The sequence below is a fragment of the Hyperoodon ampullatus genome (genome assembly GCF_949752795.1).
Source record: "Hyperoodon ampullatus genome assembly, chromosome: 7".
In the NCBI taxonomy this organism is placed as follows: domain Eukaryota; kingdom Metazoa; phylum Chordata; class Mammalia; order Artiodactyla; family Ziphiidae; genus Hyperoodon; species Hyperoodon ampullatus.
In genome coordinates this window covers 40,468,837-40,496,462 of record NC_136920.1, presented here as the reverse complement: position 1 = coordinate 40,496,462, position 27,626 = coordinate 40,468,837, and the positions used below count along the sequence as shown (strand labels likewise).

General features: G+C 47.7%; 1 protein-coding gene across 1 annotated transcript in view; it reads left to right on the top strand.

The window, feature by feature from the left end:
* Positions 1-577: 577 nt before the first annotated feature.
* Positions 578-27,626, top strand: part of PANX1 (pannexin 1) — a gene marked incomplete at both ends in the record, with an annotated part of 33,538 nt that continues 6,489 nt past the window's right edge. Inside the window, 2 exons of the mRNA XM_079707667.1 lie at positions 578-758; positions 18,615-18,754. Of these exons, the coding sequence (XP_079563793.1) occupies positions 578-758; positions 18,615-18,754 (321 nt within the window). The remainder of the gene's footprint in view (positions 759-18,614; positions 18,755-27,626) is intronic.

Below are 27,626 nucleotides of genomic sequence, written 5' to 3'. Positions count from 1 at the left end.
ATTTCAAAACTCCCGGGTGCCAGGAAGTGGAGAGAATGAGGTTGGGAGAGGCGCGAGCATTTGACGAGGTACCGCTCGCCGGGAAGCTCCCTTTGCTGGGGGTGGATCCCAGGGTCGCGGGATGCTGCCGCGCCCACCCGCTCCGCGTCGCCTCAGCTTCCGGAAACTCCAAGTCGCCAGGGCGCAGCGGCGGAGCCGTGGCGAGGCTAGCGCTTTGTTCCGCGGTTGGGTCTCGCGCCCTCGGGCGCGCGCATCCCGGGGACCTGCGGGTGCGGCTCTGCCCCAGGCCCGCGGCAGAGGAGCAGGCGCGATCCCGTGCGCCCCGAAGCATTCCCGGGACCCGCCAGGCCAGGCCCCCAGAGACGACAGCTGAGGCGCTTCGAGACACAAAGACCAGTGGGATGTGGAAGCAAATGGGGAGCCGGCAAAGGGAAAGCGAAAGCCGCGGGCCCGGTCAGTGACCGGGTGAAGGCGCCGCGCCGCCCTCCCGACGCCGACGGTACCCGGGCCTGCCCTTGTGAGCCTTCCTGGCCCAGCCCTTGTGAGCCTTCCTGGCCCAGCCCCGTGCGCCGCAGCCATGGCCATTGCTCACCTGGCCACCGAGTACGTCTTCTCAGACTTTTTGCTGAAGGAGCCCTCGGAGCCCAAGTTTAAGGGGCTGCGGCTGGAGCTGGCCGTGGACAAGATGGTCACGTGCATCGCCGTGGGGTTGCCGCTACTGCTCATCTCGCTGGCCTTCGCACAGGAAATCTCGATTGGTAAGGCCCGGGGACAGTGGCACCGGGGCGGGCTGGGCCGGCGTTATCAGAGGTGCCCGGGTCTCTGGCGAGAAGTGATTTTACCGCGCGTCCCTGGCGGTGCCCGCCGTTGTCATGGGCGTGAATGTTGGGAAGGAAGGTAGCCCGAGTTGATGGGCCGAAGCATTCTTTGTTCGCGTGCTCCCTTTCCCCCCCTGCTGTGGACGCTTCTCACATCCCTGCTACCCATTTCTGTTCCCTGCTGCCCATTTCTGTTCCCTGCTGCCCACTGATCCTGACTGTGGCTTAGTGTTCAAAGTCCCACTCTTAAGATCGGCGCCGTTGTCACCAGATTTGCCTCTCTTTTCCCTCCCACACATTTCTACGGTCACCCAAAATTTGTATCAGAGAAGCTCCCGAGTGGCTAAATGGAGGACGTGAAGAAAAGTAGCCCATGAAAAGTGCTTTCTCCCTTATCTTACATTTAGTTGATGTGTACTGAGACTTTAGCTCTGCAGGGTTGTGAATGATGGGAAATAACTGCTCTTGGCCAGTATTAGAAGGGATACCCAAATCCTGTACCTGGACGGCCTTATTTTTTTTTTTTTTTGCGGTACGCGGGCCTCTCACTTTGTGGCCTCTCCCGTTGCGGAGCACAGGCTCCGGACGCGCAGGCTCAGCGGCCATGGCTCACGGGCCCAGCCGCTCCACGGCATGTGGGATCTTCCCGGACCGGGGCACGAACCCATGTCCCCTGCATCGGCAGGTGGACTCTCAACCACTGCGCCACCAGGAAGCCCTGGACGGCCTTATTTTGAATGTGAGATGAATGAGTCCCCTTCTTGTAAACTCTCCTTTATCCTAATAACAGTTCTGTGAGATTCTGAGAGTCTGGTGGTTTGGTCAGGATCACGTGGCTAGTAAGCAGCTGGTCTTCCTCATCATCTCTTCTGACTTTGAGCGCAGGAGAGAGTGTTTATGAGTCAAGGGGAAGGCCGTGTATGAGGCTAGACACAGCTCTGTGGGGAAGGAGGCCGGTGGGGCTGGACAATGGGGAAAGCTTATGTGAAAGATTGGGCTGGCCCTGAGCCCCTGCCCGTGGGTGGGATTTGGATAAGCAGTGGTGAGACCTTTGCCAAGATTTTGGGATGTCAGAGAATGGTACGTGTTCCTGGAAGGAGAGAAACAACGAGGAGTGTCCTAACTGAGGCAGGAGGATTAGTCAGGGTTCCTGGAATATGAGAGTGAATATGGGCCTGGGTTAGTGAGAACAGAGGAGTACAGACTTGATGGTTTAAAAAGTGCAAAGTTTGAGCAGAGGCTGGACTAACGAGAGAGCTCATTATTTGATCAGGGGCTGGACTGTTGAAAACAGCCCTTAATAAGTAATAGCCTGAGGGTACATGTAGGGTCTGCGAAGGAGGGGAGTTGGAGCTAGGGAGGATGCCATAAAGATGAGGCATCAGTTGAGGTCTTGTGCGAGGGTGGGCGCCAAGACTAGAAGGGAAAGGATGGGAAATTTCCAAGATCAAGGAGTAATAATCCACTCTTGGGCCCCTAGCTTTTCATCGGCCACAAAGGGCCGACACTCATCAGAGATATCAGAAAGGCTGCAGGCCTGGGTGATTGGAGAATGATATGGATGGAAATGGTGAAGTTGAGGGAAGAGTTGGTTAGAAAAAGGTTACAGTGAGCTTGATTTTGTGATCCACACCCCTAAGTTGTTCAACTTGGCAGGAAGTCACCAAATTCATTTTGGAAGGTAGTCTTCAGTTTTCCTTGTCATTGGGCAGGCATAGATAGTCAAGGCTTTCCCTCCGCCTTTCAGATGGCCGGGAGTTGAAGCTTCCGGTTGGAAGGAAAACCACCAAGTAGCATGGGTCCTGGAGATAATCTTTCCCTTCAGCAAATGTTTCTTGAGTACCAGCTGTGGGCTGGACCCAGTGCTGGGCACTGAGGACCCAGGAGTCAGGGAAACATGGACCCTGTCGTGGAGGAGCAGCCATCTGATGCCAGGAGGGAGGACTGGTTGCCGTTCATGATGAACCCCGTTCAGTTGCCCCACTTGACTTATAAGCATAGGTTGTATTGCAAGTACCTCAAATTTCCTTTTGCAGTCATTTCCTTTCGCAGTATTTTTATGGCAAGGAGGAATCTGTGTTTGAAATGTTGAAAGGCTCAGTGGAAGGTGGATGAGTGTCATTCTATATGGCTCCATAGAACACACGAATGTCGCCATATTGTAGGTGCAGGAGGTCAGAGTTCTGTGCCACAGAAGGACCTTCATTTCTACCACACCTGTCCCCAGATGCCTCTAGAGGTGCAGCCGCTTTCACCTGGAGGTATATCTATATCTGTATCTATATCGAGAGAGAGTTAGTGAGTTAGTTTAGGAAATAGCTGAGTGACAACTCTGTGTAGAATACAAGCATAATTAGGCTACATGGCCTTCAAACTCTGAAATTCTAGGAGTATTTATCTAAATCGGTGAAGAAACTAATTCCCTAAGCATGCTATATTTCAACAGACCAGACTCTGAATGGAATTCTTGTTCTTGGGGTCTTTTGATGGGTCTGCAGTACCCTTGGCTTAGGGCTACTCAGGACCTGGGACCGAGATGTCCTCCCTCAGGGACTGCTTTGACTCTCTGGTGCCCTAGCCTGGTGTCTTAGGAGACGCTGGGAGAGCAGAGCTCCTGTCTCCCACCAGGATGCTTCATGCCCGGTGTCAGGGTGGCTGGACCAGATGAGCAGCAGGGGCAGCCACTGGGCCCCTGGGGAAGGGTGTCTGGTCCGCCCAGGGAGACTTCTCTCCCTGCTGCCCTCCCAGCAGGCAGCTGTAGTTCTGGACAGAGGGACTTGGTCCCTTGGGGTTAGCTCTGCTCTGCTGCTGTCATTACAGGGCAGGCGCTGGGCCAGCCCCGTGAGCCAGGGGACAGAGAGAGCTGCAGCTGCTTCCAATGCTGTTAGTTCCCGGTTCCCCTCTTGTTTCCTCCAACTGAGTCAGCAGCCAGGTGGCTTAAGTCATCTGCTCTGTCATGGCTGCTGTAGGCACATCTTTGGAAATGTGTTCAGGCTTCCCTTAAGCATGTACCAGGTGGCAAAGCTGATTCTTCTTTTCAGGGGTGTCTATAAGAATGGGCTAATACTTAGGGTCTCAGGGCAAAGGTCCCAAAACAGCACATCCTCAGCTCACATTTAAAGCCAAAGCACCAAGGGAGCCTCCTGGTCCCTTTCCAGAAAGATGCCTGCTATCCAGAGAGGCTACTGATACATACATGTTTTTCTTTGTTAATTTTTTTTTTTTGGTATTTTATTGTACAGATAGTACCTAAATACCTTCTCATGGTAAAGGATTCATAAACCTCCTTCACTATGTGTTAGAGGTGAACATTGTAGACACTTTGGACAGCCGTAAAATCCCCTTTCTCTGCATTAATATAACTTATACACATTTTGTGTGTGTGTGTGTGTGTGTGTGTGTGTGTGTGTGTGTTACGCGGGCCTCTCACTGTTGTGGCCTCTCCCGTTGCGTAGCACAGGCTCCGGATGCGCAGGCTCAGCGGCCATGGCTCACGGGCCCAGCCGCTCCCGGCATGTGGGATCTTCCCGGACCGGGACACGAACCCGTGTCCCCTGCATTGGCAGGCAGACTCTCAACTACTGCGCCACCAGGGAAGCCCTCTTTGTATATTTTTAATAACAGTCCTTTATCACATGAAGCCACCATATATTGACACTGCCTGTGTGCTAGGTCCTTTTAGCATGATATTTTTCACAGCAGAAATTCTTCAAAACAGGTGTATATTTTAATTCTGGGGAGACTGTGGAATATTGGTTAAGATGTGAGTTTGGAGACAGACTGCCTGGGTTCCAATCCTGGTGCATCACACATACACTGTGAGACGTTGGGCAAGTTACATAATTTCTCTGTGCCCCAGTTTCCTCATCAATAAATGGGGTAATAGTAAAACTTATCTCACAGGGTGGTGAGAATTAAATGCATTAACACACGTGAGCCCTAGAACCATGTCTGGGACGTAGTAACCTTTCAGTAAAGGTTAGCTGCTAAACACGCCCCGGTACTGTATGACTCTGACAGATGAGGAACTGAGGCCAATAGAGGCCAGATAACGTGCTCAAGGGCACACAGAGCAGAGCTGGACTGCAGCTTTGATTCTGAAGCCTGAATTCTCGGGCACTGCTGTGTCCTCTGCCCTCTCCCTGTCCTGCGCATGAGGAACAATGCCCTGAAAGCAGAACGAGCTTGTACCCAGCACAGAAGCTACTAGTTTGTTCTGGGTCTCAGCCCTGCTGCCACGGGATCATCCTCCCCACTCTCGGGACCATCTTCCCCACTCCTTGCTTTCTTGCTGGGGAGGATGCCTTCTCTGTTAGAATCATGGCCAGCCCCATCCCCAGTTCAGCACTGCAGCCTCAGCAGGGCATCAGGACCATGGGTGCATGAATTACAGCCCTAAGGATATTAAAACACAGTCCCTCCACCCATCCTGCCAGACCTCCTTGCCATTATCATAGCATCAAGTCTAGACTTCCCAGCATGTCATCCCAGGATGTCCTTTATCTGATTCCCAGCTGGACTCTGTTCCAGGCACAGTGGTGTGCTCCCCTTTGTAATATACGGTGAACTTTATAAAGACTCCGAGCCTTTCTCATGCTCTTTCCCAGCCTGGGTTTTCTCCTCTCCTCCCTTCAAGTATGAACGTCTGCCATGGCTCAGCCATTACCTTATGCAATTTTTTTGTTTGTTATCATTAGTGGTTCATATTCTTAGTCTCCTCCTGGACTGCAAGCTCTTGGAGGACAGGGACCACGCTTTCTTTGTCTTTGAATCCCCCGTGGTACCATGCCCAATAAATGCTTTTTGGGTGGAACCCAACACCATCAAGGTCTGCATACTTTCGGGAGAACAGCTGTGCTCTGTTGTACCATAAGAGAAACAGAAGGAACAGCCCCTGGGGAGAGCAAGGTCCTTGGCTCTTTTTGGTATGCTGCTGGTACAAAGGCTCTGTGGCATTAAATACCAAATTTAGACACTCAAGGCCTTCTACAACACAATAGGATTTCTTTGTTGCAGGAACTACAAAATCTAGCTCTTAAAAGGCAACTTTGAGGGAGATGTGATACAAAAGGACTTAACAAAGTTGGGTCTAGTTTCAAGCTGGGGCCCCGTTAAATCTCAAATCCCGATTATCCAAGGCCTGCTTTCACAATGCTTATGTTCAAGATTTATAGACGATAAGACAAACAGGTAAACCAGTAAGAACGGTGAAATTCAAATAATTATAAATGCACTGAAGAAAATAATACAGGATGTGACAAAGGAACCGTATATCTTTGTATCTCCAGTGCTTACCATGGTGCACCCGATGCATAGAAATAAAAACAGCTACCATTTACTGAGTTCTTACTATCTGCTTGCACTGTGGCAGATATTTCATTAATCCTTATAGGAATTCTATGAGCTTTTGCAAACAAGAAAAATTAGGTTCAGAGAGGTTAAGCAACTTACTAGCAAGTAAAAGAGAAAACTTAATAACTATTGGATATAATGGGATCTTAAAGCAATATTCAGGAAATAAAGATTCTAGAACCTCTTCTTATAGATGTACCTAATTTTTTTCCCTATAGGCTAAAATCCCTTCCCCACACCTAACTGGACTTCCATGTTGTTTCACACAAATTAGGCCTCTGGCCCTTTCCTGCTCTGCTTGTGTTACTGGCTGGCCTTGCTGTCCACAGCGCCTGTCCTTCTCCACTCCACCCTGCCTCCACCTTCTCTTTCCCCTGGTCACTTGTTCTCAGGATGTCATCATATTGGGGAAAGAGGAGGGCCACACACTTGGGATTGTATGGAACCTACACCAAGTATTAGCTGTCTGCCTCTGGAAGTTGCTTAAGCTCTCTGAGCCTCTGTTTCCTCATCTGACAAATGACACTAAATGATAACTAGTTCACAGGTTCTTTTATTCGATTGAGTGAGAGCATCTAATTCCTATCTAATCGTAGTATTTAGTAAATGACATCTGTTCTTGGTGATTCTGTGATGGAAAGTAGCTTATATGTGATTAGCATATAGGGAACACCAGTATCATGTGTGAGTCACATTGGTTCATATACTTTTTTTCCAGCATGTGAATGATTTGTGCCACCAAGGAAGAAGATCTGGATGAAGCAAGCTTCAGAGGAATATGGTGCACATGATGCCCATTAGCCCCATGCTCTTCCTCTTGGCTGCACATGGTCAAATGCCCTGTTTTGGAGGAGCTATCAGGCGGTTCTGTCTGGTCTTTGTGTGTTTCACTTTTTTACTTGGGTGCATAACTCAGCAGCCTTTCTTACACACCCTTCATCACACTACTGTGTTTTTAATCAGGATTGTTGCTGTTTGATTAGTGCTGTAGGTACAAAACCTGCAGAGACTTGGAGTGATCTGCCTCAATCCTATATACTCCATAGCTCTGTTATTTTAGTGATTTTGCAGAATACTACTTTTTTTTAAAATATACAAATTGTATTATAGCAGAGATGTTTGTATTAATTTCCCTTTTTACCTTTCATCTACCTTTTGTGTTAATCTTCATTTCATAGAAGCAAAACCTTTGCCCTGGACCAGGCTAGGACCTAGAGGTGATGGAAGAGACTTCGGGCAGATGTGTGCTGTGACTATTTCTTCATACTCTCTCTCATCTGGACTATTTTTTTTATTTGTGTTATCGTTATTTTTATTTTTATTATATTTAAATTAATTCTTATTAGAGTATAGTTGATTTACAATGTTGTGTTAGTTTCTGCTATACAGCAAAGTGAATCAGCTATGCATATACACATATACACTCTTTTTTAGATTCTATTCCCATATAGGTCATTACAGAGTATTGGGTAGAGTTCCCTGTGCTATACAGTAGGTTCTTATTAGTTATCTATTTGATATATAGTAGTGTGTGTGTCAATCCCAATCTCCCAATTTATCCCTCCCCCTTCCCCCTTGTTAACCATAAATTTGTTTTCTACATCTGCGACTCTACTTCTGTTTTATAAATTTTTTTAGATTCCACATATAAGCGGTATCATATTTGTCTTTCTCTGTCTGACTTACTTCACTCAGTATGACAATCTCTAGGTCCATCCATGTCGCTGCAAATGACATTATTTCATTCTTTCTTATGCCACTTGGACTATTGCAATAGATTCCTGACTGGTCTCTACTTCGGTTCTTGACCCTGAATGGCCAGTTTTTGACATAGCATCCAGAGTGAACCTTTTACAATAAATACCAGAAGATGTCTTTGCTTTAGAAATTCTGAAATTATTATTATTATTTATTTATATTTTTGGCTGCATTGGGTCTTCGTTGTTGCATGCGGGCTTTCTCTAGTTACAGCGGGGGGTGCTACTCTTCGTTGTGGTGCACAGGCTTCTCGTTGCGGTAGCTTCTCTTGTTGTGGAGCACAGGCTCTAGGTGCGCGGGCTTCAGTAGTTGCAGCACGCGGGGCCCAGAACGTGTGGGCTTCAGTAGTTGTGGCCCACGGGCTCAGTAGTCGTGATGCACGGGCTTAATTGCTCTGCAGCATGTGGGATCTTCCCGGACCAGAGATCGAACCTGTGTCCCCTGCATTGGCAGGTGGATTCCTAATGACTGTGCCACCAAGGAAGTCCCTAAAAGTTCTGAAATTATTTTGTGTGAATTTTTAGGATTGAGCCAATGAGTAACTATGTTGATGTATTTGGGAGCTAAGGGTCTAAATGAAAGAAAGATACAAGCATGGAATGAGGGAAGACAAGGAAGATCCCAGTGGTGTTGGATTGGAATTAGAAGTCTCATCATAAACTCACACACACACACAGACACACACAAATCGATTTCCTATCTGTGTCTGTTGAAAGGGCCTGGGAGCAATGACATCTCAGTAGTAGTGAGCACAGCTAGCATCCAAATCTTTGTTTTAAAATTTTATTACCAGGACTTCCCTGGTGGCGCAGTGGTTAAGAATCCGCCTGCCAATGCAGGGGACACGGGACACGGGTTTGAGCCCTGGTCCGGGAAGATCCCACATGCTGCGGAGCAACTAAGCCCATGCACCACAACTACTGAGCCTGTGCTCTAGAGCCTATGAGCCACAACTACTGAGCCTGCATGCTGCAACTACTGAAGCCGGCGAGCCTAGAGCCCATGCTCCGCAACAAGAGAAGCCACCGCAATGAGAAGCCTGCACACTGCAACGAAGAGTAGCCCCCCACTCACCACAACTAGAGAAAGCCCGCGCGCAACAACAAGGACCCAGTGCAGCCAAAAATTAAATAAATAAATTTATTAAAAAAAAATTTTTTTTATTACCGACTAAAGGAACCGAAGGCTCGTTGGAGAAATGGCCAATTTTAGGGCTGGGGCAGGGAAAGTGCAAGATAAGCCCAGAACATTTTGTGCCAGGAAGTATGGAAGTGCTCAAAACCAAGGGGAGCATATTAGGTACAGGAGCTAGTTTGAAACAATTTAAGCATCAAAATAAATAAAAGTAACGGATTATAAAATATTGAAAAACAAAAGACTACATGAGTCCATGTTTATGCTAAAAAAGAAAAAAATGTGGGGAAGGTGATTATAGTATATATATATATATATATATATATATAATGTATATATATATATATTATGGCATTATAGTATAATGCCAGCTAATAAATGTAGAGGGAAGAATAAAGTTGGAAAATCTTCATTTTGCAACCACAGTTGAAGTATTTGATTCACCACTGGATGAAAGCTTGTAGGGGAGCAGAATACTTACAGTCTAGGAGGGTCGTCTCCCCATAGACCACTTATTTCTCAAGGGAAAAAGGCACTTTTACAGCAGAGCCCTGGCAGAAGGCACCTTAACCAAGTGACCATCATAGGTGACCTTACCTGTCATGGAGGAAACTGTTGTCAGGCGCCTCCAGGGGTGTCCTGTGGATGACCAACAATCCTTCCCTTATTGGGATCCCTGCCAATAATGCAGAACCTAGATCAGAACATGGAGAAACAATGAACAAACACAAATGAAGGGGCGTCGCACAAAACAGAGGGCCAATGCTCTTCACACGTTAGGGTCTTGAATGACAGAGAAGGGCTGTGGAACCCTCCCAGGATAAAGCGACTAGAGAGACATGACATCTGAATACACTGTGTGTGGTGCGGGATTGGATCCTGAGTAGAGGAAAAAAAAAATTGCTGTAAAGGATAGTTCAGGAAATCTGAATATAGATAGCAGTAGTGTTTTTTTGTTGTTGCTTTTAATTTGGTAATTGAACTGGGTTATGTAAGAGAATATCTTATTTTAGAAGATACACATTTTGAGAGGAAAGGTTCATAATCTCCGCAAGTGTTTCAGAAAAAAGGTATATATTATACATACATGTATATAAAAGCAGGATGTGTGGCAGAATGTTGACAATGTGGTATTTCATTGTAATGTTATTTTTTATGGTGATACTGTATTTTATACGTTTACAAATTTTATTTATTTTTTCCAGTTTTATTGAGCTGTAATTGACACATAACATTGCATAAGTTTAAGGTGTGCAACATAATGAATTGATCTATGTATCTATTGTGAAATGATCACCACAGTAAATTTCATTAATATCATCACCTCAAATAGTTATAATTTCTTTTCCTTATGATGAGAACTTTAAAGATCTACTTGCTTAGCTTTCAAATATACCATATGGTATGGTTAACTATAGGCACTTTGCTGACGTTACATCCCAGAATTTATATATCTTATAACTGGAAGTTTTTACCTTCTGACCACCTTTACCCATTTCCCTCAGCCCACCATGCCCGGCCTCTGTCAACTACCAATCTGTTTTCTGTCTCAGTGAGTTCAGTTCTATTAGATAAAACATATAGATAAGATCAGAACTATTTGTCTTTCTCTGTCTAATTTATTTCACTAAACATAATGCCCTCAAGGTCCATCCGTGTTGACACAAATTGCAGGATTTCCTTCTTTTTTATAGCTGAATATGGTTGTAATATTCTTGTAACTTTTCTATAGGTCTGAAAATAATTCAAAATAAAATGTTTAATTTTAAAAAAGAGATGAGGTAAACAAAGCAAAATGTCAATATTGTTTTAAACCCCTAGGTATCTGTTATATTATTTTCTGTAATTTTCTGTATGTTTGAACTAGTTAATCTCAGATGATGAAAATTTTTTAAAAAATAATATTTAAATACATTGAGTACTTTTTTTTGCATCTTTACTAGAACATTAAGTTCTCATATCTTTTTTCCCTGGTACCCAGGTCATTGAAACTTTATTCACTGGACAGTTGTCAGATTTTACATTGGATGAATACAAGTTCTTCTTTTGTGTGGTCTAGACGTTCCGGATGTACTAAGGGACTGGATTCTCCACCTCAGGAAAGCGACACTTCAAACTGCTGCTTAGTTGTCTAGTCTGTTCTTCTGGGTATAGTGCTGGCCTCATGGTTCCTTCAAGCTCCGGTCTCTGTCTAGCTCCCTTTGCACTTCCGCTTTTGCACTTAGCAGGCCGTGTAATATTATATTGTTTACACCATCCTTCTTGACTGAATTAAAGGAGCCCTGCAGTTTCCATCAGAGGCTCGCCACCTTGACTGTATGTTCCCTTGGCTTTCTGCCCTGTAGTCACAAATCCTGGACCATGCGGTCTGGGCTGTTATTCCCCTCCATACGTGAGAGCATTGTGTGCTGATGGGCCTTTGTCTAATTTGGTAGACCCAGAAGCAGAAAACTATTCATGCAGAAATGACAAACAGTTTATTGCTTGGGATGGGTAGTGAAGTATCTGGGGACTTCTTGGGACTCATTTAGAAGATAACACTAGATTATGCCCATCTTATCAAGGAGCAGATATTAGCTCTGGTTGGGTTGTCTTTAAAAACGAGGCTTAGCCGTGGGAAAAAAAAGAACTGGTGAATCAACTTGGTTTAAAGGAAAAGAAAACTATCATTCCAATCCAGTTTTTTCAGTCTGGGCTACAAAGAGTACTTATATATTTTCACACTGGTTTAAAACACCTGGGCCATGGGGTCAGCTTCCACAAAGCAAAAGTGAAGGCAAGAATGGACCATTTGGGACTTTATTTATTTGCTTGTGTTTGAAGCTAGAGGTTGGTTTGAAGTCACCTGGAGAGGTGAAAGGAGAGGAATTTGTTTCTTTTTCAGAGAGAGAAGTAGTCCTGAGATTCTTGGAATTTTACTCTATTTTATCAGGGTTGGGCTCTCTGAGTATATGGCAAGAACGGATCCTTTGGGACAGACTTCATTTGGTCTTATGTTGGTGTCGAAGGTGCTTGAAACAGATTCAGGCCTGTTTCATCCTTATGAGTTCTTGTTACTATTTCATGTTTATTTTTAAGCGCTGACCACTACCCATCTCTTTCTCTACCACACAATCAGGGTCCCTTTCTATGTGATTATTCCCATTGAACTTGAGAGTTTATAATACAGTTGTTTTCAGTTTTTTTGGCAACCTTAAAATATAGCAGGAACTTTCAGATTCAGTGCTTCATAGGTTGTATTATGACCTACCTGGATCCCCTGGGTATGTGTATATATATGTGTGAATGGTGTGTGTAAGTGTATCATTTACATTAAAGTGAAATAGAACTGAGTTTTTGTTTTGCAAAATAAAAACATTTTGCAAACTTTTAAAATATTCTATCGATAGTAATGACTGCTGTGTTCCCTTTCTGCCTCCCAGAAACAGCAAGCCCTGTTAAGGGCTTAAGGACTTACTGTTTTGTTCAAAGAAACTTTCCTGTCTCCCTCCTTCTCTTTTGACCTTCTCTGACCCAACTTCCTTCAATAACCTGTGCTTCCTGCCTCCTCGTCCTCGTGTTTGGAAGGTAAAGATGGAAACCTGGGTTGATACCCCATCTCTATAACCCACTAGTCACGAGATCCTCACTTTCCTCATTTTTAAAATGGGGTCAGAGTACACAGCAAGGGGTGGTTCCCTTTTCTGGCTTCTGTTGCCCCTTCACTCTCGTCACTGTGCTGGTTACCAGGTTAGAATCTCTTCCGTTTGAAAACCCCTCTAATGCCTTCCCAAGCAGTTAACTAGATCTTTCTATTGGTGTTTTGTTGAACTTGCGATTTTGGTGAGTTGCATTAACTTCTCAGGAAGCCTGATTCCTGCGCTACCCTCACAGTTGCGTGTAGCATTTAAATGCAGAAGCAACGCAGATAACTTATTCCCACACAGCACCCGGGGAGGGAGGATGCATATGTTTGTCAGAAGATGCTGGGGGCTTGCTCAGAACTCACAGCCCTTCAGACGTGGGCCCTCCTAACCAACTGGGTGATAATAATGAGAAGAATGAAAAGAAAGCTTATCAAAAAAAGAGGGACAGGGCTTCCCTGGTGGCGCAGTGGTTGAGAGTCCGCCTGCTGATGCAGGGGACACGGGTTCATGCCCCGGTCCGGGAAGATCCCACGTGCCGCAGAGTGGCTGGGCCCGTGAGCCATGGCTGCTGAGCCTGCACATCCGGAGCTTGTGCTCCGCAACAGGAGAGGCCACAGCAGTGAGGGGCCCGCGTACCGCAAAGGAAAAAAAAAAAAAAAAAGAGGGACAGCAAAACGAGGCCAAAGCCCCTCCGGATGGGGTGGACCAGGAACAGAGAGCCTTGCACTAGCCTTGCACTAGCTAGTGTTGGTGCCACGGAGAAGCTGCTGGGCTGGCCCACCTCCCTGGCTCCCGTCCTGTCTCCCCTCAGGCTGTGTTACCCTCTGGTTCTCCACCAGCTGCGTCTGTGGTACAGGAACAGGTTTTAGCTGGGCTGACACTTAGGAGAAGGGGTGACCCGTGCCCTAGGCTCCAGACCGGGGCCTGGAGGGTGGGTGGAGGGATGTCTGTGACGTGGGTCACTTGTTAGCAGATGTTGCGGCTGCTGCCACGGAGCCCCCGGAGCACACGTTTCCTGCCCATGATCTTTCGTTCTATCCGGCCAGACACATATGGAAAGCCCACAGCTCTGTCTGCACTCTCAGCTGGATAGAAGTGGTGGTATTGTTCTTGGTGTAAAGCCAAAACTTACTTCTCGGTTTCTGTACAGTTGTGAAAGGCGATGCAGATCTCACTTAAAGCTACTCCCTAGAAATCAGAGTGCCCTCATTCAGCCAACACGCGGCAGAGCGGAGTGGGAAAGGGCATGGGACCCAGGCTGAAGGATCACTGTGGATTAGGGACTGTTTCCTCAGCTGGGATAGTGGTATCTGACAGGGAGACTTGACTGTTAGTTGAGATACTATTTATCATAGTACTTGGGAATGTTTAAAGCACCCACACAGGTGTTATTTTTTTGATACAGTGTGCTCTATGAAGTTGAGAGGGAGGGAAGGAGGGACGGAGGGAGGGAAAGAGAGAGAGAGAGTGTGTGTGTGTGTGTGTGTGTGTGTGTATGTCCACTCTGCTAGTCAAGAGTTGAGATATTACTAGAGGAGATAAGACGTGCATGTCTGTACAACATGGTTGAAGTTGATTATCTGTCTCTGATGGCTTTAAAGGGCTCTGGGAGTTGAGTGGGGACAGTTTCATGCAGAGGGTGATATCTGAGCTGGGCTTTGAAGGATGGGCCATGGAGGTGGACATGGAGGGGCACTGACTTTAACAAGTATTGGAGAGAGGGCCCCCCAGGCAGAGGGATTGATGTGAGGAAAGGCACAGATTTAGGAGCAGATGGGGCCTGTGCAAGCCACAGCAATAATTGGGTTGGATTGGAGCATCAGTTTGGATTTGTCTTCTGGGTGGCGGGGAACCAATGAAAAAATGTTGAGCCAAGGGAGTGTCAAGATCAGAGCTGAGCTTGAGGGTGAATGATCTGGCAACAGTTTAAAAAGGTGGAGGGGAGCTTCCCTGGTGGCGCAGTGGTTGAGAGTCCACCTGCCGATTCAGGGGACATGGGTTTGTACCCTGGTCCAGGAAGATCCCACATGCCGCGGAGCGGCTGGGCCCGTGGGCCATGGCCGCTGAGCCTGCGCATCTGGAGCCTGTGCTCCACAACGGGAGAGGCCACAACAGTGAGAGGCCCGCGTACCACAAAAAAAAAAAGGTGGAGGAAGGAGACCGGAATCTCTCCTTACTGGAAGACTACTAGGAAAATATATAAAACACCTGTTTGCCTCCCAATATTTTTGGTTTTTTCTTCCAGTTTTATTGAGGTATCACTAACAGTCAGCACTGTAAAACTTTAAGGTGTACAGGGTAATGATTTGACTTACATGCATCCTGAAATGATTACCACAGTGAGTTTAGTGAACACCCATTGTCTCATACAGATACAAAATAAAAGGAAAAACAATTTTTCTTTGTGATGAGAACTCTTAGGATTTGCTCTCTTAACCACTTTCATATAGAACGTACAGCAGTGTTCGTTATATGTGTCATGTTGCACGTTACGTCCCTAACACTTATTTACCTTATAACTGGAAGTTTGTACATTTGACAGCCTTCATCCAGTTCCCCCGGCCCCCATCTTCCACCTCTGGTAACCACAAATCTGATCTCTTTTTCTATGAGTTTGTTTGTTTGTGAAGTACAGTTGACCTACAACACTGTGCTAGTTCCTGGTGCACAGCATAGTGATTTTGACATTTTTATCCGTTACAAAATCATCACCCCCCAATATCATTTTTTTTTTTTTTTTTTTTTTTTTTTTGCGGTACGCGGGCCTCTCACTGTTGTGGCCTCTCCCGTTGCGGAGCACAGGCTCCAGACGCGCAGGCTCAGCGGCCATGGCTCATGGCCCCAGCCGCTCCGCGGCATGTGGGATCTTCCCGGACCGGGGCACGAACCCGTGTCCCCCGCATCGGCAGGCGGACTCCCAACCACTGCGCCGCCAGGGAAGCCCCCAGTATCATTTTGAAGAGTAAATGAGATAAAGGATGTGGAGTTAACATTTGGAGATGAATCACGAGGGTCCAGGTCCCCAGCATCCTAGCTGCATGGCTGCAGCTGAGCCTCCTGACATGGGTGCTTTTAGGCCAGGCGAGGCTGTCAGGCCCTGGGTGAAGCTGTAGGGCTGCACAGCCCAGCTCAGGCAGGTCCCTGCACCCTCCTGCGTGGACCTCCTGCAGGTCCCTCCCTTTACTCCTGCCCTCCACTCCCAATTCGGCTCCTGCCCCTGCCTGGCTCTTGACTTCCTTTGTTTCCCGTTTCTGGCCTGGGAATAGCCAACACCCAGGGCTTGATCTGCTCCTTTTCTCAGATTTGACCTTGACCCTTGCTAGGAAGCTCTGCCCATGCTGGTTAGTTGGAGTAACCGAGTGTTCAAACCACCCTGCCCCACCAGAGCCCTGGCTCCCGGGACCTCCTCCAGCTCGGCCTTGTTGGAGTGACTGGTCCAGAGAGGAGCATTTTAAGAGACTGAGAGTTAGATGCAGATTCAAATTCTGATGCTACCACTGACTTCCTTGGGTGAGGGATTGCTGAATTACTGTGAGCTTTGGTTTCCTCCAGGGTAAAATGAAGATAAGACCTATCTATCTGTCTATTCCCCTCCCTCGATTTGGTTGTGAGGTTTAAATGAGGTAATGTAATAATTTAAAGGTAGTGTGGTGTCCTGTGAATACTGGTTGTCTTTTCTTCTGATCTTCCATTCCAGATGAGGAATATTTACTTAGGAGCTCAACGTGTGCTCAACCTCTGTCTGTAGACTCTGTTAAATTTCCTTTCTTCTTCGTTTGCAAAAGCTTTGGTGTGAAATAGTAGAGTTATTTATGCTCCAGCAGTTTCCATCACTGCCCTGGGGGAGGCCCCTGACGTCCCAGGACAACTTGAAGCACTTTTCCTATGGAAAGAAGGTTACTAGATGCCGGCTACATGCACGAGGACTACAGGCCAGATGGGTTTCCATGAAATCCTAACAGCATTGTCCATTTTCAGGAGCATGTGTTTGGACAGATGCTGCTAAGCAAGCATCTTGCCAGAAACCATCCATCTATAACCTGGGGCCTGTCTGTCCTTCTTACAGTATCTGCTGTTTTATGCCCAGTAAGCCTTGGTGTCTGGACCTCATTAGAAGCATGTGACAGAGGAATACTGATGCAAGAGCAGAGTGAGCCTAGCCCGGGGGTCCTGTGCTATCCTGATTGCTCTATTTTTTATAAAATGTAAGAACTCAAGTTTAATGGGATAAGAGTTGGAAGGGACCTTAAATGTCTTTCCCACCCCCAACTCATATTTAAACCATTCCTGGTTGGGAAGAAGTTACCCTATTAGAGGATGCTTTCAGAAAGTGTGTGACTTTTCACAGTCATCTCCAAGGGCTCTGAGAGGTCCCTTCTTGACGCCTGTGGGCATAAAGGCACCTGCTGAAGAAGAGGGGGTACTCAGAGCCTGGCCTGTTGCACCCCCTTCACCACAAGAATCTACTCTCCAGACAACATACCCATCACTACCCTCTCCTGTCACAAGTATAAAGGCCAACCCCTCACCAGAGGAGGGCGACCCTTTGAGGCTTTTTATGTCCCTCATAATATGTCCAGCTCAGTGTCTTCCTACTGTCCTGTCCTCTCTGCAGGGTGGGGAGGGAGAATGGTGGGCACCCCCCTCCCCCATCTTTAAAGCTGTAACAGAATCTGCTAGCCACCTGGTACAGAAGGATGTGCCATGTGCAACTGCTGGGAACCAGGTACACTACTCAGAATCTAGACATTAACGTCATCCCCATTTGGAGATCCCTGGCTTTGTAAGTAAGTGACCTGAGGTCACCTGGCTGTGAGGGTCAGAGTTAGGGTTAGATACAGCTAACATCAGAGCCCAGGCACTTGGCACTCTCCCGCTGTGCAGGCTCTGGAAGAGAGTGTGTCAGCTGTCCCCCAGCAGCTGGTCCCTGTGCCTGGAAGGGACACATGTTCCTGTACCTGCTTGATGGGGCAGGGGAGTGGGGCTGGGCTCAGGGCTGCCAGGACAGGCGCAGCACCAGGCCGTCTGCCTGCTGGCAAGGCGGGGAGACACAGCTTCAGCCCTGCACCCCGAAAGTCCTACTGTCCTGTTTTCCACGGTGGCCCGTGTGAGTCAGGAGGCACTCAGGGGCATGAAGAATCTCCCAGGTAGTAATGGTAACATTTGTGGAGCGATGTGGTTCTCAGTTTGCAGAGGTGAAAACCGAGGTCCAGAACTCCTTCCCAGAAGAGCAAGTGAACGGCAGAGCCTCGAGTGGGACCCAGCTCTCCTGGTTTCCCATCCCGCGCCCATCTCCCTGCCTGTAGGATTGCAGTTTGGAGCATCTGCCTTCTGAATGGAAACCACTTGGGCTGCCGTTTGGGCCTGTGCCTTCTTTTTTCTTAGAGGAGGTGGAAAACGGTCGATTTGCCGTCCAGTGGCGTATTACCAAATGTTCCATCAGCCTTCTCTTCCTCAGGCTGAATGTTCTTTGTTTCTTTGCTCTAAAAAGGATTCCTTTTCTGGTTCAATTTTCTGTATTGACTCTCCTCCTCGCTTCCTACTCCCCACCCTATAACCCTCTCCTTTCTCTCAATCCTCACCCCAAATTAAACCAACTCAGCGTGTTTCCTTTGCACATGTTTGGCTCTGGTTCCTTTCCTGCTCACTTTTCCTTTATGATGGTTTCACTTCTTTCAAGAGTTTTTCCCCACCTGAGCCCAAGCTGCTGCCATGACCAGTGTTGGCCAGAAAGCTCGCAAATATTCAGCTTTACTGCAGACTTGGGGGTTTGGTTTTGGTGCTGGCCTCACTCCTGTAGTGGTGTTTGGTAACTTAGCGAACACCTGAAAGTCTGAGGCAGGGAGGGAGGGATTATGGGTGGGGCAGGAAGGGTCCAGACACCTGCACTTTCATTTACTTGGAACAATCTGTTCTTGCTTCTTAGGTACCCAGATAAGCTGCTTCTCCCCCAGTTCTTTCTCGTGGCGTCAGGCCTCCTTTGTGGACTCTTATTGTTGGGCAGCCGTCCAGCAGAAGGACTCCTTGCAGGGTGACTCTGGAAACCTTCCATTGTGTCTTCATAAGGTAACTGGGGAAATTGCAAATCTCACCTGTTTGCTTTATAGATGTGGGAACTGAGGCCCAGAGAGGCTGCACCAGTCCAAAGCCACATGGATGCATGTGGCCAACCAGGGCTGTAACTCAGATCGCAAAACTGTAGCACATTAAAATCAGAAGGAACCTCAGAGATTACTTGGTCCAGCACCTTCCTTGAGCAGATGGGAAACTGAGGCGCTCCTTGATTTTAGCTCCATAGTGGCCGGCACCTCATGTGTCTCGGTGGCCTTTCTACCCTTGATGCCCAGCGGTGTCTGAACCATACGAGGCTCTCAGTACATTTTTTATGCCTCAATGAGCTTTGTTAGAGAACAGCAGAGTTGGGACTCAGAGCTTCGGCCAGCTTCTATTCCACCACACACAGGGTCTCTTGGAAAAAGTAAGTACCAACGTAGAGGTCAGTAGCTTCCAGCGCATGTGTTACTGCAGCATCGAGAAGCCCAGGGATGACTCCGTCTGGGGGTATTGATTGCAGCACAGCTTTTGGAATACATGCCTTTGCTTTCTGATGGGTCCACATGCTGCAAGGAAGGGAAGATGCTACCTGGGAGACACCAATGTCCTGCAGAGAAGAGGAGCAGGTCAGGAGCTCCGTGGTCGGGGGAGTGTGGAGGCAGGGCTCACAAAGGCTGGGCAGTGTGGAACTTGGGCCAGAGTTGGCAGGTTTGTGCAGGAGGACGTTCTCTGCGTAATGAAGCAGCTCCGCTGGGTCTTCTCCATACTTGTGAAAGTAGGACTTTGTTTCAGCCTGTCATTACTTTCAGCCACTGGTTCTTTTGTTCATCATGAAGATGAATGGAATGTTTGTGCATCTTCAGCATCCACCAAGGAAAGCATGGTATGTTAGCTTTTTTCTTTATTATTTATTTATTTATTTATTTATTTACTTATTTATTTTTGGCTGCGTTGGGTCTTCATTGCTGCGTGCAGGCTTTCCCTAGTTGTGGCGAGCAGGGGCTATTCTTTGTTGCAGCGCGCGGGCTTCTCATTGCAGTGGCTTCTCTTGTTGCAGAGCATGGGCTCTAGGCATGTGGGCTTCAGTAGATGTGGCACATGGGCTCAGTAGTTGTGGCGTGTGGGCTTAGTTGCTCTGCGGCATGTGGGATCTTCCCAGACCAGGGCTCAAACCCGTGTCCCCTGCATGGGCAGGCGATTCTTAACCACTGCACCACCCAGGAAGTCCTGGTATGTTAGCTTCTAAAAAGCCAAAGGCTGATGTTTGTTTGACTCTCTCCTGCCTTGACCTGTTGCTGAACACACAGTCAGCATACTTCCTTTTGAAAAAGAACAGTTTAAGTCCTTTGCTGTGACTCAGGCTTGTTTCCCTCATGTTTATGTATTGCGTGCCATTTGGCACAGTGATGCCCTACACTGACTCCTTTCTTCTTTGGGGTTGGGCTTTTCTCTTTGACTTTCAGCCTTAGCATCAGTTGGGTCCTTATCAACTTTGCATGACGTAGTAGCCCTGGCAGCAAGTAATAAGGATCTTCCGTGTGAATGGGCACAGTTCTAGAAACTGAACATCTTTGTCTGAAAATCTAAATGCATGCTGTTGTAGTTTAAATCTGTCTATTTTAATGGTCTTCTGAGAATGGAAAGTTGTAATCAGTGGCTGGGCTGGAGATTGATGGGTCCACAGAAGAAGAATGTATATTCTGGGATTGTCCAGTGTAAGAGTTGGCAGGGGCGTTAGAGACTGCAAAACCTTTAGAGCAGGAAGAAATTCAAAGATTGTGATCCAAATGCATTTTACACGTGAGGATAAGGACACCTTGAGAGGGCACGCCCAGGAGTCACAGGACTAAGCTGCTGGCTGTAAGATGAGAATCAGGTCTCTGGGCTCCCACTGGCCCTGCAGGATAGGAGGGGAAGTCTTGTAGAGCAGCGTGGGTAGTCAAGCTTAAGTTTTCTATGTTAGTGAAAGATGAAGGAGCTCTCTTTCTGGTGATGGTCGTCTAGCTTGTTTTGGTGGAAGTTTGGCTGAGGATCTAAGCAGAGTTCTTGCCAGATTCCCAGGGCTGGAGACAAAACTTGAATAGCCCAAGTTGGAAGGACCCTGGTCAACACTGTAGGCTTGAAAGGCCATCGCTGAGGAGTGAGGGGTGATCCAGAGTTCAGCCAGCCCTCATAGGGTCCAGAGTCTTGGTTCAGAGCATTTCAGTATCGATTGAATGAAGAAGATTTGGGATTGTCAGTGTCTCTAGTCCACCTGCCAGCCAGAAGCAAAAACAAGCCAGTCCTCCCTGGAGGAAGTAACTTCATTCAGAGCCTCAGATTCTCGCTCCGATTTTTCACATGTGATGTTCAGCACTCAATCAAAAATAACCAGAGTACGAGGGAAAACCCAGAACTAGAAACAGACCCACAGGAGATCCAGATAAGGTAGGAGGATCTTACCTGGGTAAGTGTGGCTTTCTTAGCCAGGCCAGATTCTGTAATCACAGCTGCCTTATTTTCACATTGATGCCTTTTCAAGTGGTGTATGTATGTGAGAGAGTATACACATCGTACGATTCACCGTTTTAGCCATTTTTAGGTGTGTGGTTCAGTGGCATTAAGTACATTCACGTTGTTGTGCAGCCATCATCACCATCCATCTGAACTTTTTCATCTTCCCAAACTGACACTCTGTACTCATTAAACACTAACTCCCTGTCTCCCCTTCCCCAACCCTGGCAACCACCACTCTGCTCTCTGTCTCTTTGAGTCTGCCTACTCTAGGTACCTCATATAAGTGGAATCAAATAATATTTGTTCTTTTGTGTCTGGCTTATTTCACTTAGCATAATGTTTTCAAGTTTCACCCGTGTTATAGCATGCATCAGAATCCTCTTCCTTTTAAAGGCTGCATAATATTCCATTGTATGTATATGCCACATTTTGTTTATCCATTCATCCATCAGTGGGTACTTGAGTTGCTTCCACCTCTTGGCTTTTGTGAATAATGCTGCTGTGAACATGGGTGGGTGTATAGATATCTGTTCGAGTCCCTGCTTTCGGTTCTTTTGAGTACATGCCCAAATGTTGGGTTGTTGGATTCTTTTTCAAGTTTAGAAAGCTTTCCCTGTTGGTTTTCTTTTGGCCTCTCCACACTCAGTGGACTCATGACTCTTCAGCTGGCTGGGACCATCTCCTCCAGGCTCCTCATTTCACAGAGGGGATGCGGAGGACAACGGCAGGCGATGCCTTGTCCAGAGTCCCATGGCCAGATGGGTTGGGCACATGGCCTCTGTCAGATTTCAGGTGTTTTTCACATGTGAAAAGGTGCAGGTTTGATTTGTGTAGCTTCAGAAATCTAGACTCTCTCCTGTTAGTGAAAGTTACCAGTTGGTGAACCTTAGCTCAGCACCAAGAGGGTCTTTCCAGCAGAAGAGCTGCCCAGTGGGGGAGCCCACTGCTGACCCAGGAGGTCCTTAATTCAGGGTGGACGTGAAGATGTGCGTCGTCTTCCCACATCTTTACTCCTCACTCTGTCTGTGCTTCCGTCATGTAAAAACCTGCCTCCTTAGATTAGTTCTTCATTCTCAACACCGAGCTACATCATCCCCACCCCCTCATTCATTCAGGACTTTGGTGAGAGTTCGTTACCCTAGGGTGCCTTCTGTGTCCTCCCAGATACACATTTGATGCACCATTCTCTGCCTCCAAGGACTTTCATCCCCTTTCCACTTGTCACCGTTCTGGTGGATGCCTCACTCTGTGTGCCTCATTACCTGGAGCTACGTTAGGACATCCCACTCCCTACCGCCACCTCCTGCCCTCCAAGACCCTTCCCCACCCGCTTCAGAGCAGACGGAAGCTCGGACACGAGAACACCCTCAGCTCCCTGCCATCACACGTCCCTGATGTCCCCATGCAGCACCAGCCTTTTCTGTCCTTTTGGTGAATGGATGAGGCCCCTTCTCCAGAACGAAGCTGCTCTCCTGTGTGACCCACTGTGCTCTGGATCCCCCTCCCTGGCTGCAGGAACACCTCGTCCCCATCTTTCTCCTCTGCATCCTCAACCCATCCCTTCTCACAGGCTCTCTTCCCACTGACATTTTAGCATGTCCGTCTCCACCAAACTGGTCTTGCCCAGGGTCACCTACGACCTCCCTGTTGTAAAGTTAATTCTCACTCGCTGGGGCTTATGCTACTTGGCTTCTCTCTGACATCCAGCCCAGTGGACCACGCCCTCCTGCAGATGCTCTCTTGACTCTCCGGTTAGAGTCTCCCTTTGTCCACCCCTGAGAAGTTGGATTTCTGTCCTAGGCCACCTCCTCTGCACCCCCTCCCTGGACCATTTCATGTCCTTGGTTTCAGTTTCTTTCCATGGGCTGTTCACAGCCAGGTCTTTGTCTCCAACCCAGCCTTCTCTCTTTTTTTCTTTTTTCTTTTTCTTTTTTTTTTTTTTTTTGCGGTACGCGGGCCTCTCACTGTTGTGGCCTCTCCCGTTGCGGAGCACAGGCTCCGGACGCGCAGGGCCAGCGGCCATGGCTCACGGGCCCAGCCGCTCCGCGGCGTGTGGGATCTTCCCGGACCGGGGCACGAACCCGTGTCCCCTGCATCGGCAGGCGGATCTCAACCACTGCGCCACCATGGAAGCCCCCAGCCTTCTCTCTCGAGCTCCAGATCCACACACCCAGCTGAACCCTGAACTTGAACACTTGAAGGTCTGGCACGCAACTCCAGCACAGCTTGTTCAGAGCTGAACTTCTGTTTCCTGCCTGTCCCCACTGTGACCTCTAGCTCAATTAATGACACCACCAACCACCCTGTTACATCAGCCAAAAGTCTGAGGGCCATTTTGACTCTTTCTCCTTCCCCACATCCTGTCAGTCACTGAGCCCCATCGGGTCTGTTCTTATAAGGAGCTCTTAAACTCTTCATCCTTCCGTCCAGCCCCTCGGGCAGCGGCCGTCCTCCTGCCCATCTTGCTGCTGTCATTCCTCCTCTCTTTCTACCCCTTTCCACATAATCACAGGTGTTCTTTTTTGCCTGACTGTCATTTCCCTAAACAAAACCCTCCAGTGTCCCTATGAAATGTCTTTATTTCTTTAAAACAACAAAACAAAACAAAACTATTCTGGCTAACAAGGCTCAGTCTCCTTCTGGCCCTTGTGAACCACCGCAGCCTCACTTCCAAATCCGGTGAACTCCTAATGCATTTCCCCAGTCTCAGCTTAAATATCATTTCCAACTAGAAGCTTCCTCTAAACCTCTAGACTGAGGGTTGTTGCCAGTTCAGACCGCTTCAAGGGCCAGGTGGGTCAATGTGAAGAAGCTTCCAGGAATAGAACTGTGGGCCTTCTGTGTAGACAGTAGACTACATGCCCTGCCTCAGACATTCAGATCCTAGAAATGGGCCACTGGCCAAGCAGAATATCAGCTGCACTCCACCCTGGTCTGTGTTGCTTGGGTGTGTATTCCCAGAGCAGCCTGTACTTTTCCTGGAATCACCCTGGGATATGGTCATTCCTTGCCTTAATTCTCCTTAATTGATTCTTTATTTCCAAGACTCTAAGTTCCATGCAGGCGGAGACCATGACATGTCTGGTTCATCACTGTACCCCGAGAACAATGCACAGTTCACAGTGGGTGATCACAACACACATATGGAAGGGAGGAGAGGAATGAGGTAGCTTGCAGGTCCTGATCAGAACCAGACTTAGGTCTCTAGGAGCATTCTGACTGGTGCTCACAATGAGGGGGTTAGAGGCACAGGGTTTATGTGAACACTTCTCAACGCACTCCTGATGCCAGAGTTAAAACCAGGAGACCCAAATTCCCCCCAAAGAAGTTACTCAGTGTAATATTGAAACATGTATTGGTGTAGTTTATGGCAGTGGTATAATTCATGCTGTCATCCCTCCCCACCTACTTCTTTCATTTGTCCTGCCCTGTTTCTCCTCCCTTTCTCTCCCGCTCCCTTTATTTCTAGTAGCCTCTAGTATCTCTTGAGTCGTCGTCTCTGGTGGAAATATGGGTGCATTCAAGGGGCCAGCAGGTGGCACTCTAGGACTGTCTGACAACTGGCCTTTTTTGGGTGTTCTGGTCTCTGTTCAAGTTCATAAAGTAGGCAACTGTTAGGCAAGATTTCTTTCTGAAACAGAAAAGCCAGTTTTTGACTGAAAAACAAAAACAAAAAACAACAAGAAAATAAAATTAACAGAGTTGTCAAATCTTGCTATATTTCCTTTAAGTGGATTCACAGAAACTTAGTTGCAGGGGTTCTCTGAGGCTTCCAGACCAGAGTTTTTCAAACCTTAGCATTATCTGTGTGAAAACACAGGGTCCTAGGCCCCATCCAGAACACAAGTTGGAACCTGTGGGGTTAAGGCCAGGAATGTGGTTTTTTATCTACTTTTTAGGAGAGTCTGCTTCTGCTGGGCCAGCTTGGGTTCCAGTGTAGACACCACTCATCTAAACCAGTGTTTCCCAAACTCTGTGTGCACGCAGATCACCTGGAGATCTTATTGAAATATAGACTCAGATTCAGCAGGTCTGATGGGGGCCTGCATTCTGCATTTCTAACAAACTCCCAGGTGATACTGAGGGTGCTTGTCTGTGGACCACTCTTTGCAAAGCAAAGATCCAGGGGCAGGGGCTGGCAAACTGACATATATGCTCCAGCCAAATCCAGCCCATCACCCATTTCTACAGATAGTTTTATTGGAATACAGCCATGCCCATTCATTTACACGTTATTACCTGTGTCTGCTTTTATACTATGACTGAGTTGCCTAGTTGTGACAGAGGCCATATGGCTCACAGGCATTTCCCGTCTGGCCCTTTGCGGGAAAAAAGGTTTGCCCATCCCTGATCTAGAGCTCTGAAGCCCTCCCAGATGATCCAGTGAAAGAGAACTTCCTGCCTCATAGGATAGTCCATATCATGTTCATGCAGATCTTTAGGAAGGTTTTTGCTTCCTTGTAACTTGGTTCTAATTCTATTGACAGGAGTCTTTTCTTCTTTCACACACAAATGCTCTGCTTGCCATCGTCTCTTTTACAGGCCTCTCCTCCTGTTAGGTCCCTTCCAGAATGTCACCCAGCACAAAGCCTGCTGCCTTGGGTGTCTTCCCTTGAGTGCAGAATAGAATGACATACCCCCTTAATTCTCTCTCCTATGTAAACTGCCCGTGGAATGCATCAGCCTTTCTGGGGAGCTCTTCACTCATTGGACTTCCCATAATTGAGGTTATCTTTAAATGCATCACTATCCAAACAACACGCATTCAAGAACCCACATCTTTCACGAATCCTTAGATATCACTTCCCCTATGGAGTTTGTTCTTGGTTTACCTGCTTCCTGCTAACTGACCCTTAAACGTTAGGGTCTCATGTCCTCCCTGGTTCTCTTGTCTTCTTCTCCATGTTCTCCTTGGATGATCCCAGCCATGTTCTTGGCTTTGACCATCTATAAGCTACAAAATCCAGAGTTGCGAGAATGGCCAGGTTGTCTTCTTTTTTTTAGTTATGTACGACACACCTCCACCAGGGCAGTGCCTTCACTACACCTCCACCACCCCTGCCTTAACTACAGGTATCTCACGTTCAGGCTCTCATCTTCTCAGGTCTGCCTCACTCCCCTCTGCTGTGAATCTTTTCCTCCTTGTTTCTTTATTTCAACTACTGGTACCACCACCCATGCCCTCATGTAAGCCAGAAACCCAGGATTAGCCTTAGTTCTTCCCCTTTTCCATCCATCACTTCCAACTGGGCACTAGAAGGTGTGTTTCCCCCTCTGTGGAGTCTCAAGTCTGTCTTCCTCTCCCCACTGCTGCTGCCTTAGTGCTTATCACTTACCCCCTCTTTGCTGCAGTAAGCTCCTGCCTCATCTCTCCTCTCCAGTGTCTTCCTTTCTCCACGGCTGTAATAATCTTTCTAAAATAAATTCCCGTCATGCCCTCCACCGGCGGCTTCCCATACTGTGGGAGCTTCACAATTCGGTCCCTGCTTCCCCTTTGTATGAGTTTCCTAGGACTGCCGTGACAAATGACCACAAACTCAGTAGCTTGAAAGAACAGAAATGTCTTCTCTCCTAGATTTGGAAGTCAGGGTGTCAGCAGAGTCGGTTCCTTCTATGGGGCTCAGAGGGGAGGGTCCACTGTCTGCCTCTCTGCTGGTTTCTGGTGGTGGCCGGCAATCCTTGGCATTCCTTGCCTTGTAGATGCATCGCTCCAGTCTCTGTCTCTGTCTTCACGTGGCATCTCCCTTGTGTGTCTCTGTGTGCTTAGAGGGGTACTAGTCACTGGATTAGGGCCCACCTTAAGTTAGTATGACCTCAGCTTCGCTAGTTACATCTGCAAAAACTCTGTGTCCAAACAGTGTCGTGTTCTGAGGTTCGGGGTGGACATGAGTTTTTCAACCTACTACACACCCTTCCAGCCTCAGCTCTTACTACTTCCTCAGCTGTGGGCTTGCTCATTTACTTTGGTGCCCGGGATGGGTGAGAATTCACCAGGTAGACAAGGAGCAAGAATTCTAGACAGAGGAAAGAGGATGTCTGAAGGGCCACAGAGAGCTGAGTGTTAACAAAATAGTGTTTGGTTTTTTTTTTTTGGGCTGCACTGGGTCTTTGTTGCTGTGCGCGGGCCTTCTCTAGTTGCGGCGAGCGGGGGCTACTCTTCGTTGTGGTGTGCAGGCTTCTCATTGCAGTGGCTTCTCTTGTTGTGGAGCGTGGGCTCTAGGTCCGCGGGCTTCAGTAATTGCGGCACATGGGCTCAGTAGTTGTGGCTCACAGGCTCTAGAGCTCAGGCTCAGTAGTTGTGGTGCACGGGCTTAGTTGCTCGGTGGCATGTGGGATCTTCCTGGACTAGGGCTCGAGCCCGTGTCACCTGCATTGGCAGGCAGATTCT